The 14,352-nt window shown below is 40.9% G+C and overlaps 1 protein-coding gene across 7 annotated transcripts in view; it reads left to right on the top strand.

Annotated features, from left to right (window-relative positions):
* ANKH (ANKH inorganic pyrophosphate transport regulator) overlaps positions 1-14,352 on the top strand; it is a 151,806-nt gene that overhangs the window by 107,004 nt on the left and 30,450 nt on the right. For all 7 annotated transcript variants that reach the window (XR_013157894.1, XM_077116866.1, XM_077116870.1 and 4 more), the window contains exons 3-6: positions 6,148-6,266; positions 8,637-8,720; positions 11,597-11,767; positions 13,757-13,891. Coding sequence is in view for 6 of the 7 variants with exons in the window: in XM_077116866.1 (XP_076972981.1) it covers positions 6,148-6,266; positions 8,637-8,720; positions 11,597-11,767; positions 13,757-13,891 (509 nt within the window). In the remaining variant the exon portion in view is untranslated. The remainder of the gene's footprint in view (positions 1-6,147; positions 6,267-8,636; positions 8,721-11,596; positions 11,768-13,756; positions 13,892-14,352) is intronic.

Raw genomic sequence — 14,352 nt, 5'->3', positions numbered from 1 at the left:
AGCAAACCCCTACACACACATACGCATACACAACCATATGTGTTAAGCAAGAGTGGAGACTTGGAGACATGTTGGACCAGAAGATCTGCCAACCCTAAAGCCACAACCATGCTACAAACACCTACAACCTGGCTCCAAAGACCCAAACTGCAGAAGTCTTGGAGTATTTCTAGCTGTTTTTCTTGGCAGCTGTCATTAAGTGTCCCTTTTTAAGCTTAATTGTAGCCATGGACTCCTGTCACAGACTCATCTATGAGGCACCATTTTTTAAAACTGCAGGGTATAAGGTTTGCCACCATCAGACCTTAATTTAGGTCTGCAGTCCAGGTGTGGGTGTTAACATTTCTCCGGCCTCATCTATAAAAGGGAGGAAAACTTGCTGACTTTGGATTTGGTCTATTGGGTCCAAGTTAATTTCACCTGCATAGAAGTTAGTATTGCCCAACCTCCTGATTCACATGGGTGTAGAAACCATTGCTGTGGATTTGAGATTTCTTTCCATGTTCTGGAGTACCTCTGGCCATCAGTAGAGCTCAGGGAAGTAAAACCTGTATGGGTTCCTACAGTGAGCAATTAAAGTAATTCCTAGAGATAGGCTATCAACGAACTTTCCATTGTTCATGGATTATAAAGCAGCTCTTTAGAAGCTTCCTGGGTAAAATTTGACATAATTTAAACTGTCAAGTTTGCAAGGACTAAACAGGCAGTTTCAGTATAATATCTCTCACAAATTTATTGCTGTGTAGCTCAAAACAGCAAGCATTAATTTTTGTTTGCCACATCACGGGTCAGCTGAGCTGTTCTTTTGGGCTGGGCTCCTCAGGCCTCTGTGGTCAGCTGAGGGTCCAGAAGGTGGCTGGGCCGATCTTGGGCAGGTTCACTGGGGCCATCAGGTGACTGGAGTCTGGTCTTGATAGCCTCTGCTGGGGCAGCTGAGCTCTCTTTCATTAGTCTTTCATCCTCCAAGAGCAAAATCACACCCTTTTTAGATGGCTGTGCAGGTCTCCACCAGAGATGTTAGGGGCACAAAATGCCCCTGAGGCCAGGAATCAGAGCTGGCACACTAGCACTTCCTATTGTCTATCGAAACAAATTACTTAGGTTTAGATTCAAGGGAAAGGGAGATAGACTCAACTATTCACGTTAGGAGCTTCAGAATTAGAAGAGTGGGGATACAGGGAGGAGGGAAGATCAAAATCATTTTTGCACTCATTCTATCCCAATCGCTACTTTTGGGGGGACTCTGAATCCATACATTTATTCCATCAACATGTATCAGACACCTACTATGTGACAGACCCTGGGCTAGATCCTGGGTATTCAGACATGAATAAGACATGTCCTCTGCCTTCAGAAAGTTTATCGTCTAGTAGAGAGAAGAAGATAACACACAAATTATTATGAACCTCATTCTGCCAAGTTTCAAAACCAGTAAGACAGAATTTATGTTCTTGTGTTCAGATTCCACATTTACTTTGTTTACATTGTGCATGCGTTTATGATATCTCTCTGAGGACTATGCAGTGTTTGCAACTACCATCCCCATAATTTTCCAGGTAAACATGACATGGTGCAGACTGTAGATGAGTTATATAATATGCCTGTGTGCCGGCCCTCAGACAGGAAGCCGCTGGCTTCGTCAGCACAGTCACTGATATATACAAGTCATTCAACATATTCTTGTCGAAGTGAATTAAATGTGGCATCTCAGCCATGTAATGTCATTGGAAATGACACATTAGAAACCAGGTGTGATGTTGCCTTCTCCTATGAAAAGCCTAGGAATCAAGCATAGTGGGTCTGTCAGTTGTACTTGTAAGACTTTTAGACGCTGAGAACTTGGAAATTGGAATTAGAACAAGGGCTCTCAAATTTGTCTTTTTGAATGATACATAGCCTGTAACTACACTGCAGGGAGAAAAAGCTGTTTCCTTAGTCCCTGTGGGAAATTATACATATACAGAACTGTCTTGATTAATATTTGATTTTGCAATGAGTGCCAGTGCCTACTGGAGTAACAAGTTTGGGAACCCACAATTCAGCCATCCAGTTGCCTAAGGTTAGAGGAGCTGTGGGTGTGATTGACCCTCTCTCTTCCTCCTTTTTAAGCCCGTACCTGTTACAGGTCAAGCCAGCATCCTTGTGCCACCCATATCATGAAATCCACTGACATCTATTCAAAAATCTTGCTTAATTTTTTAAAATTCTTAGTAAGGAATACAAGCTGTCTCAAAACAGTCTTAGAAAGGCAGTTTGTAAAAATTGAAGGTTTTTAAAATGATCCTGAGGCTACTAGCCTGGTAATTATGAACTATATGTAAAGCTCTTTAAGCAAATTATGCCCAGCCCACGGCTATTGGGCATAACAGGGAAGCTGGTGAAAACACTAGGTGCAAGATCAGTTGCTGAGTTATTGCCCTCCCAGCTCCCGGTGGGAATACACTCTAGCTGTAATGAGACTCTTCCTTTTCTACCATGTGAGGGAGCAACGGAAGTAAGAAAAACTGAGAGCAGAAGCTGCTTCTTTCCTTAGCTGCACAATTTTTCTTCTAGTAGCTGAGAGAATAAGAGACTAAACTGAAAAGAAGTAAAAGCAGTCTTTGGTCCATATGTCGCAAAGTACCCTGAAACCTAGGGAGCCAAAAGGCACCCAGCCTCTAGCTATATGCAGGAAAAAGCCAGCGGGGCCACCTGTTCTCAAGAGTCAGCAACCTGGGCCGGTTCAGCTGGAGGAGAAAGGTTAGAGAACACCCAGCTGTCCTGCAGACCTGTTCAACTTGAAGTACTCTTCTGATTACCATAGATCAAGACACTGTTTTTTGTTTTGTTTTGCTTTGTTTTTTTAAACTTCTTTTATTGTATAATATAACATATATACAAAGCAAAGAAATAAAAAAGCAATAGTTTTCAAAGCACTCTTCAAAAAGTGGTTACAGGATAGATCCCAAAGTTTGTCATGGGCTACCGTACGATCCTCTCATATTTTTCCTTCTGGCTGCTCCAGAATATAGGAGGCTAGAGGGCTTAGATACTTTTTCATCGTCACAATCGACTTTTTTTTTCCTTCTTTTTTTGTATAACATATATACAAAAAAGCTATAAATTTCCAAGCACAGCACCACAATTAGTTGTAGAACGTATTTCAGACTTTGACATGGATTACAGTTTCACAATTTTAGGTTCTTCTAGCTGCTGTAAAATACTGGAGAATAAAAGAGATATCAATTTAATGATTCAGTATTCATATTCATTTGTTAAGTCCTATCTTCTATGTATAATTCCACCATCACTTTTGATCTTTCCGTACCTCTGATTGGGATTGTTTAGGCTATGGCAGTTCTAAACTTTTGCTATTGGAAGGGTCTGTCACTAATATGGGGTAGGGAGACGAAACTATATGATATTCTGGAGAGATTGGGCTAGGTTTCAGGACTTATGTGGACCAGGGACCCATCTGGAGGTTTTAGGTTCTGGCAAGTTACTCTAGTGCCTGGAACCCTTTTGGAATCTTATGTATTGCCCTAGGTGTTCTTTAGGATTGGCTGGAATGTTGTTTGGGGTTTGGCAGGGTATGATAGGTCACAAGGTCTATCTGAAGCCTGCATAAGAGCAACAAGAGTAGCCTCTCGACTCTATTTGAACGCTCTCTGTCACTGATACTTTATTACACTTCTTTTCCCCCATTTCAAGGCACTGTTTTTTGATGTTTTAGTTAAAATATTCTAATAAGAAGATATACTTAAAAAGGGCAGAGAAGCTCACTTGATCCATGCAAGCAAACTGCATGCCCTTCGCTTAGCTGCTCCACCTCCTATGTCCCACCCTTTTCTCTTGCCACTACCCAAGAGTCTAACCTAAAAACAAATACATCTCTCTTTCTCCCTCTGTCTTCTCCCCTCCCTCTCCCCTGCCCCCTCCCCCTCCCCTCTCCCCTCTTCTCTCCCCCTTTCCTCTCTCCCCTATCTTCTTTTCCCTCTCTGTCTCAAAAGCTGCCCTTCTGGACCTCAGCCTTTTCACCAGCTTCATGGTCCCCATCTCTGGCCACTGTATCAGATCTCCCAGCTGGCATTTTATGTTGACTCTAACCTTTACCTAGGCACTGTGACATTTTGGCTCACGAGCTGTCTGTAACCAGTCTGGCGCCCTTGCCCTGGGCACTGCCTAGCTGCCTTCACCCGTTGCCAGTTGCCCCTGCCAGGGTGGGGATGGCTGGGATGGTGTGGGGGAAGCAGTTCCATCACCCTGCAGGTCCCCATGTGTGAGCATTTGTCAACCAATGAAATGAAACCAAACAAACAAATGAACAGCAAGCAATGATAATGGTTTGGAGACAAAATCCCCAAGCTATACCAACCAAAGTGGGCAGTTCAGTTTGTGTGATTAACATTTTCATTCTATCTCTAGCTTTTAAGCAGCTGAGCTCTTACCCCACTGCCCACTCAGACTGGATCCTTCCATGCCTGCCATCCAGTTTCAAGTCAACCCTTCTCGAATGCTTGTTTCATTTCTCTGTGGCTTCTGATCATAACAAAGGGTCGTTGCAGCTGTCTCCACCCTACCTTGTCCCCCACAGTAGCCCGGCCCATCCTCCCACGGCTTTTCTTTGTATGTCAGTGGTATGTTTTCCGTGGATTTCTCTTCCTGCTGCCTCAGTGGCTCTGGTGGCCCTGCCACCCTGCACCCTTGGCACCACACTGCACACCTGGCACCTCACTACATTCCTGGAGCCATGATGCACACCTGGAATCACGCTGCATGCCTGGCACCTTGCTTCCCCTGGTAGCATGCCTTTTAGATTTCACTTTGGCTCCTCCTTGGAGGACTTGGACCACTCCTCCAGTATGTGCCTGTGCCAGCCCCTCACCCCACCCCAACACATCCACCTCTTCTCTGGATGTCTTAGTCACTCCAGCCTCCTACCCCTTGGAATCATTACTTGTACCTCTGTAAATATCCTTGATGTCATCCCCCAAAGCTCACATAATTCTAAATTCCCATAATCCAGCATTAAGCCCAACAAAAATGGAGGGTTATTTCTTTCTGCCAGTTAATGTGGTAAAGTCCTTCCCCAAATTTTGAAATGTCATTCTTAATGAATTTTTAATGTGATATCTCACCTAAAGTGAGGCTCTCACTGCACTCTTACCTCTTTCTGTTTTTAAAGCAGCTCTTATAATCTTGGAGTACATTAATATCCATATTTATAAAGGAATAAAAACAGTAGAAACACCTTGTATTAAAGCACTGTGTAAAGCACCATGAAGAAATTGGAGATTATTACTTTCATGTAAAGTCTAAACATGAATCAATGAGATGGAACACAGAGACATTTTTATTTAATCTTTACTAATAATATTTGTCCAAATACCTAGCTGATACATTAGGAAGATCTTTTTCTTTCTTCCTTCATATCTGTTAGGCACATGTACATTCATTCAGCCCGTATTGATGGAGTGTGTTTTGTGTTCCCATCATATACTGGTAACAAGTCTTCAGATTGGGGGATTTCAAAGGCACCTTTGGATTGTTTTTCTTCTGGGTAGGACTATGTCCATGATTGGCCAGTCCTTCTCCCAAATAATGAAATAAAAAGAATGCTAGTTCATAAAAAAAAAGCTAGCTTTAAAATGTTATTGAAAAGGCATATTAACATCTAGGAATTTTCCCTTAATAAATAATGAGGATTATGTGTCAGCACTGAGCTTTAAACCTATCCTCAAGCATTTTTTAATAATATCAAAATAATGGAAAGAACCTACATGTACAATCACAGGAGATTGAGTATATTGATACTAAGTAAATCTCCAAAAAGGAAGTTTCTGTAGCCACTAAGATGTACAAGCATAGCATAAAGAGGAATTACAAAAGAGAATGCATATGATTTTATTTTTATGCCAGCACACATATTACCACACACACACACACACATCCCCAGCTAGAAGAGACCTGGTCGACCAGAACCCCAAGGTTTAGCCATGATCCCCTCTGAGTAGAGGGACAATATTGTAGATGATTTTCTTCTACTTAAATAATTTTCTAATTTTTCTACAACAATTATGTTTAAAAATTTTTATATTTTGAGATTAAAAAGTACATAAAGATAGCTTTCTCTAAACATTGCCGTGTGTGTTTTTTGACCTTTTGCAGCTTATAGTGACTTAGGCTACTATATTATCAATAAACTGCACCACGTGGATGAGTCAGTAGGGAGCAAAACGAGAAGGGCCTTCCTGTATCTTGCTGCCTTCCCATTTATGGATGCGATGGTGAGTAGACTGTTTTCCAGACATATTTGTCAATTTAATGAAATTTGTTTGTATTTACCACAAGTTTTGGTATGTGCATGGCAAGAGAGCCCATTTGAAAAATTTGATTCAGATTTAAAGTTCTTTTCTAATATATTCAGGATCAAGAAATCAAGATAGCATTTTGATACATTCATTTGTAGTATAAGCACCCAGATTCTTTCTCATTGGAGTAAAAAGTCTCTTGAACATATTCATGGGATTTCAATACTTAAATAACCAGCCTTACTTCTTTAGTTCAAGGCTGCTCATTTCCGTAGGTGGTTCTGAAGAGTTCTTAGATAATGCTCTTTTTCTTTCCATCTTTGTTATAGATATAAAACAGTGTTAGAAAAGAAAATATTTCCAATCATGTCCAAGCTGGAAAATAAACCCTTTCTTTGGGCTCTATTTCAAATCCTTGGGAAAGGGTGGGCCACGGTGGCTCAGCAAGCAGAGTTATCGCCTGCCATGCTGGAGATCTGGGTTCAATTCCCCGTGCCCACCCATGCAAAATATATACATATATGTGTGTTAGTCTGTACAGCTTTTTATCCCATAGCTCCAAGTTTTTAGATGTTAGGCATTTGAGGATATCTATGTCAAGGTAAGGCAGCAGTCTCAAAGCCTTCTGAGGAATGAGGCAAGGTAAAAATATGTATGGTCCATCACCTAAAATGTTACCAAAAGCCTTAGTTTAACTGTAGTTAGGTTATCTGGGAGGCCTCATTGAATCTTAGAAAACTTTGTACTGTTTTGCATGGTTGCCTTACCATTAAACTATTTTAGCTGTGGATCTGGTTCTAAAGTGTCATTATGTCACTTTAAGCAGGGGAAGTGGACTGGCTGAACACTTGGACCTAAATTTTCTTTTTATTTCTTATCGTCAAGTCTATTATTTACTCCAGTATTTAATACATACTGAGAAGGAAAAAAAGGCAGGTTCTTTTATAGACCTTAGTATCATATTCACTACGATACCCAAATCAACTTATGGTGGTACCATAGCACTTTTAAATCAGGTAGAGAGCTGAATGGTGTGTCCTTTTTCATATCCTGAACAAGTTAAAGCTTAACTTCCTAGACAGAGTTCGTGATATTGCTCTAATGCCTATGTCTCATAGAAGAATTACAAGTATACAGTGAATCAGGGACTTTGGAACTATTAGTAAAAGTAAATGGTAGGCTCTTAAACAACATGTGCTCTGCTTCCCTTCAACTATATTTAGTTGCCATGAGAGTTTCTAAAATTCAGTATAATACCAGAACATTTGTGATTAATATTCTTTTATCTTTCATCTATAAATTCCCCCCAAGGACCCCACTGTAGAAGCAAGAGACTGCTAATGGAAATAAAACTAACAAAAACTGAAAGAACAGGTCAACTCTGGTTCTCACTGTCCCCACCACCCACCACATCCCCTACTCTCCTGGCCCCTGGCCCTGAAGTATTGGCTTAGGAAGTAATATTTGAAAATCACAAAACTTATCATCCTGGTGGGCTTCAGGCAACAGAGGCCAACCATAAACCACTATTTGCAAATGTTATCTATAGTTTGCATTTCATTTAACATTTCATACCTTGGGATCTATGAATGGAGCAAGTAGGCACAGCAGTTGCTATACAAAGTCTTATACAGATCTAGGAAATAAATAATGCTTGTCTGGTTGGGTTTAGCTCAGATTAAATGTTATTTCTGTATCAGTCCAAATCAGCCTCTGGAGGTAAAAAGGAAGACCCTTAAACAAATGCTGTCACACACTTTGCTCCTCCCCTAACCTGCACTCCCCTCTGCTGTTCTGTGTCCACACCCTTCGTGGAACCTTCCTTTTAAGTCCCTTCGAAGACACAGAGTGGCAGATCAGATTCTGCCCAAACTTGAAGCAAAAGAATAGTAGACTACTAATCAGTAAATGAGAACCTCTAATGATTGTAATAGCTCAGAACCAAATTAGAGGCCTCCTCAAAACATGCATGCTTCACATGTGAAGATAATGCTGTTTTCTTTTGTGATTCCGACCTTCAGAGAGAGAGAGGCTGTTTCCTCCCTCTCGGTCCTCATTCCACCCCCCTGCCTGGGCGCACCTACCAGATAACACGAGCTTGTGTATAATGGAAACTAAAGAAATCCTGCACAGTAACCCCCTTCCACATAAAAATCGAACGTCAATCTAGCCAAGAGTCCTAATTAGGATAATTTTGCCAACCATTAAATGTCAAATCTGTGCTCCTAATGCTTTGTGGGATTGAGGGGGATATAAACTATGTTTCAGAGATACCCAGTAAATCATAGCACCAGGAAGCAGTGGAATGAAGGTGTGTCTCACGCCAAATTATTTTCTCTCTGGCAGGCATGGACCCATGCTGGAATTCTCTTAAAACACAAATACAGTTTCCTGGTGGGATGTGCCTCAATCTCAGATGTCATAGCTCAGGTAAATGTGGCCCCGTGCATCAGGGTTCCTTTCTGGGAAATGATCTGCACGTGTGTCAGATTGTTTTCCTTCATTCCCCATGTGCTCCTTCCCACATTCATCCTGGCTCAGGCAGCACTTTACACAAACCAAATAGGACTCCAGGAATGTTTTTAAATTGAATGAGTAAATGAAACGTACTGTGATAAAAGTGTGCATGCTCGTGCTAAAATGAGGATTGCATGAATTTAGACCTAGTGTCTGAGGTTTAGACGTCCACTTTTAAAGAGCCTGAAGTGGAGTGGCTGTAGAATCACACCGTGCCTTCTGGGTGGTCTGAGGGTCACTTGTATTTGGGCGAGTGCCCTCTGCCCTGCCTGACACCCTAGAGCCTGTCAGTCTGTTCCAGAGAGAGTGCTTTCAGGAATTCCCCTTAAATGTGGTTTCTTATGTTGGTGCCACTGGCACTGCTATTCGCACATCCCTTCCCCACTTTTAAAAGAAGCAGTCTCCATGCTGCCTGAGAGGAAGAAGACCTCCTGGTCATTTCCCATTGCTTCTTAAAAGACCAAAAAAAAGTTAATTTTGCCTAAGATAAATATAGTAAGTATTCCAAAGCAGAAGAAAAAACATGCCACTGCAAGTGTCTTGCCAGTACACCTACAGCCATTTTCCTTCTCCATTTTACACCTGATCTTGGATGTCTGCCTATTGAGATTGGGCCACAAGTTCAGAATCCACAGGTCTGTTTAATAGGGATGATGGAAGCTGAATTCAGTTGCCATCTGGCCTCAGACTGCTCCTGGTGGAGCAGTTATTTTAAACCTCAATTTGAGTTCCAACCTCAATTTGCTTGGGGAAACAAATTATTTTTTTATTTTTAAAGCCTTTTCCTCCCAAGCTCTTCCTTTATTGATTCCATAGTCACTGCTTGTGCATTTTTTTAAATATAATAACTTGTTTGATATTTTATCAGTGTCATAATACCTTCTTTCCCCTCATTACTTGAAAGCACTTGCTAATTGCCTAATTTGTTAATGAGTAAATACATCATGTGAAAGTTACTTTGAAATACCGCCTTGGCATAGTGAGTAGTCACCAACAATAACATGAAAATAGTTTATGATGCCTCGAGTCTTGAGTTTCATTATTTTACTAATCTAATTGAGTTCACTCCTGCATCAGCAGTACAAAAGGGCTCTTTAGTTTAGTTCAAACAGGTAGTGCTGCTATTACTGTATTAGTCATATGTTCCAATCAATCCTGTTGCTAAGGGATCAATGAAAAATATTGCCACATTTGTTTTATTTCATGATCATCTGAACTTGCATAGTTTGCTCAATGTCAAAATGAGGATTCTCTTGAGGTTGTTTGACCTTGCCCCTGGCCTTGTGAATTCATCTGAGATCCCAAGGACTATCCTTTAAATAGTCACTCGTCGCCTGCTTCTACTTCTGGCAAAACCCCAGTCCTGACTTAGCTGCAAGTTCTACACTTTGACCACCTGCACCCAGGCAGGAAATGCACCTGCAAAATGCTACACAGTGGGCAGACGGCTCAAAGTCTAAAACATAGTGTGACCACTCACCTTGGCTGACTCTGTAGTAACTATTCCAGACAGTCTCTACCCTCCCACTCCCATTGATGACCTCAATTTTTTCCCACCCCACTGAGAAAATTGAAGCAACCAAATTCTTCGGCTTCCAGCCACGAAACCTACAAGCCTACCCTCCAATCCATGCATCATCTTCATAGTCCCCTCATGATAGGTGGGAGGTGTCTGTCCCTCCTGTCTAGGGCCACTTCCACCACCTGTGCCTTGGCCCCTGCCCTGGCCCATGTTCTCAGAACCTGTCCAGTTCTCAGTGACCCATTCCCTCTCCCCTGGATCATTTCTCTTGGAATGTGAACATGTTTAAGCATCTGACAGCTTGACACAACTGTAACACTAAGCTTCTCTGGATCCACCATACTTTTTCAGCTACATTCTCTCTCTATTACGTCAGTTGCCAGACTTGTTGGAAAGGTGGTTCTGGTTTCACTTCCCTGTCAACATCGTTGATTCCTTTGGAAGTTCTGAGGGAGAATCCGTTCCGTGCCTCTCTCCTAGCTGCCAGCGGCTGCCGGTAATCAGGAATATTGAAATTCTCCCCCAGTAACTCACTGTGGCACTCAATATGCATCAGTGCTCTGTCAGATGTGTGGCTCCCAGGAGGATTCTGGACAGAACCTGGGCTGAGTCTGATTTCCACAGGACTGGGAGGTTAACACATGGCTGAGTTTGCTTTACAGACTTTTCAGTTCAATAGAGATTGCACTGTATTAATATTTAAATCTCTCCTAGCTTTGGTTATTTCACCCTGTTCTGCTTTTGTAATTTAATATTTTGAATTTTGCTTTAGATTGTATTATAATTACTAACATTGTGTTTTGTAGCATTTTTAGTGAATTCCATCTTATAAATGTTAATGTCATTTTTCGGTATATTGTCATTGATTGATGCTGTTTTTACTTTATGTAAGGCAACTTAAGTCCTCATGTGTGGATAACGTATACCAGCTTTCCCTCAAGAGGGAAATACTCTACTACATTTTTGGGGGGAAGCCAGCGTTTCTAGATATTTTTTTAGTGATAGCCTTAAGCAAATGTGCAATCACCTTAAAAGAATCTCAATAATGAGTGTTACAAAATGATTGGTGTGCTCTTTCAGCAAATCCCAGTGTCTGAACCAGAATTGTATGAGAGCAACATTGAGTCATGGCCCAAGTTTTGGTTCTCTTTGTGTCAGAATTGAGGTTTTTGATCAGATATATGTCTCATCTGGGGTAAATGAGGACTGGGCTTCGGTTTGATTGGTCGTCTTCTCCTCATTGACTTTTCTTCTTTCCCCATCTCAGGTCGTTTTTGTAGCCATTTTGCTTCACAGTCACCTGGAATGCAGAGAGCCTCTTCTCATTCCAATCCTTTCCTTGTACATGGGCGCACTTGTCCGCTGCACCACCCTGTGCCTGGGTTACTACAGGAACATTCATGACATCATCCCTGATAGAAGTGGACCAGAACTGGGGGTACGTCCTGACAACAGCCTGGCTGAATATTCACAGTAGAACAAAATCTTATTCAACTTCTGTGTAAAATAAAGAATCGGTATAATAAGCGTATGCTCAGGGATGTCATACCCAACCGCCAAGGTGCCAAGTAGTGTCCTCTGGGAAGGATGGGTGGAGAATTAATGAATTTTAGATATGGAAGAGATCTTAGAGGTCATTATCCTGCCTCCTTATCTTCATACGGGGAGACCAAGGCATGACAAGTCATGTCAGTCCAGGAATAGAAGCAACATTTATAATTGTCTTTCTTCTCTGTTGTCAAAAATAGTTATTCTATAGTCAACAAAGAGTTTAGGATCCATGGTACCTTTAAATCTATGTTTTATATATTTTTAATTTCACAACAGGGATCCATGCTTAGTTTATACTTTCTATACTGGCCAATCACAATCTCTTATACAGGTGCCTTTCGTGGGCCAAGCAGAGCATTAGGGACCATAGGAGAACACAGAAAAGTTTGAGAAATGGTCTCTTCCTTCACACAGCTTTATGTCCTATTTGGCAGACAAGTGCAAAACAAGCAATATTTAGAAATGAATCCAAGACAGCACAAAAAATGCAATAAAAATACAAGAGCCACTGAAGTTGAGAGAAAGTAGATATTGATTTAGGCGGGAACAGTAAGTAGTTAGAGGAGGCAGACTTTGACCTGGGACTCAGAAAATGAATAGACAGTCACAAGCAAGGCATAGTCTTACATGAGTGACCAAAGCATGCTTTTTATCCTAAATATAAACAATACCTGATTGATACGTTTGCTAATTTTTTCTGCCAGTAACTATTGATATCATTTGGGTTTCTTTCTATCTAGCTATACAAAAAATATATATAGCCCTAAATAAATCATCACACTCCACCCCTTTGGTCCCACTTTGATCATATGTTACTTTCTTCATGTCAGTACAATAACTGTATTGACCACTTCAGTCCATAATCAGACCTTAATAAAATCCTACCTAACTGTTTCTATCACTAGGAAAACCACATCAAATTGGTATTGACGGGGGCGGGCCGCGGTGGCTCAGCGGGCAAAGTGCTTGCCTGCTATGCCGGAGGACCTCGGTTCGATTCCCGGCCCCAGCCCATGTAACAAAAAACGGAAAAACAAAATACAATAAAACAAGAAAATGTTTAAAGATGTTTCCCTTTCTTCCTTCCTTCCTTCCTTCTCTCTGTCTTTCCTTTAAAAAAAAAAAAAAAAAAATTGGTATTGACAACAATCCATTTTTCATTTCTCAGCACTCAGCCAACAGCAAAGGAAAGAAAAAACTAAAATAGTTGTGATGGTTCTGTGGTGTAATTCTTACTCTGACGAAGAATCAAAAACAAAGTTGCATAAGTCCCAAGCTTTAAATATATCACATTTTTACTGTAGAATTCTTAATAAATCACTTTTCCTTTACTGTGCTTTTATTTTGCTTGTTTCTGAACAGTTTATGTGACTTGTTAGAGGTTTGAGTGTTAACATCTCTGTATTGATTTACACGTGCCTGAATAATGAGGCACATTTATGGGAGCTCAATGGTTCTCAAAATAAATTGTAACATTTTTTTATTTCTAGGAGTTTCCTCTTACTGACTTGGCTTCTAGCCAATCAGTCTGATGATTTAAAGAAAGACTTAATTTCAGACCTATTTCTTAGGCCAAGGAATTAAGTTCTGCCTTGGTTAGAGATTCTTTGTGTGGGAAATAGTGGTTTGAATCCATCAAGCTTAAGTGTGTGTTTTGATTACACAAGAGATTGCCAGCTGTCTAAGCTGATTTATAATAAAATTGTACATTTTATTTTAATTCAACTTGGCTAGTTATAGGAACTTTTCTTACACAGTTTTTAAGTATAATGAATCAACTGGTGGAAGACATAAAAAGGAAAGGCTTTGGCTCTGAACTGTTTTCCTATTTTGCTTCCAGATTTTAATGAACCTTTATCTTTATTTTGTTTTGCAGGGAGATGCAACAGTCAGAAAGATGTTGAGCTTTTGGTGGCCTCTGGCCCTAATTTTGGCTACACAGAGAATCAGTAGGCCTATCGTCAACCTCTTTGTTTCCCGCGACCTTGGTGGCAGTTCTGCAGCCACGGAGGTAGGGCAGTTTCTTGGATGTGGGCACTAGGAGTCACTTTGAAAAGTGCATGGCATGGGGGGTGGGGGGAGTCTTTACAAATTTGTTTCATATTCATCTTCAACGTTTAAGTCACTTCCAAGATATTAAATTGTCACATTCACACTAGGAAGCCATGAGGATGGCATTCAGTGACCTATCATATAATTTTAGATTTTTATGATTATGGGAGAAAACATCTAGTCCATGCTTCTCATTTATCATATGAGGAATCTGAGGCACAGGAAGGTTAAGGACTCAAAACTAGCTAGGTGATGAACTGGTGTTAGAATCAAGAATTTTTTATTCCCACCCAGCAGCTCTGCCATTTTCCCGTGGACTCAGCATGTCAGCTTCATCATTGTTACTGAGGATTATGGACTTGTCAAGCCATAGCAAATGAAGTAGAAATATTCAGAGGTTAGGGGCCCCTTTTGAGTCAA

The sequence above is a fragment of the Tamandua tetradactyla genome, chromosome 9 (assembly GCF_023851605.1).
Source record: "Tamandua tetradactyla isolate mTamTet1 chromosome 9, mTamTet1.pri, whole genome shotgun sequence".
NCBI lineage: Eukaryota > Metazoa > Chordata > Mammalia > Pilosa > Myrmecophagidae > Tamandua > Tamandua tetradactyla.
Note: the sequence above shows the minus strand (reverse complement) of the source record. Positions and strands in the feature narration are given on the sequence as shown.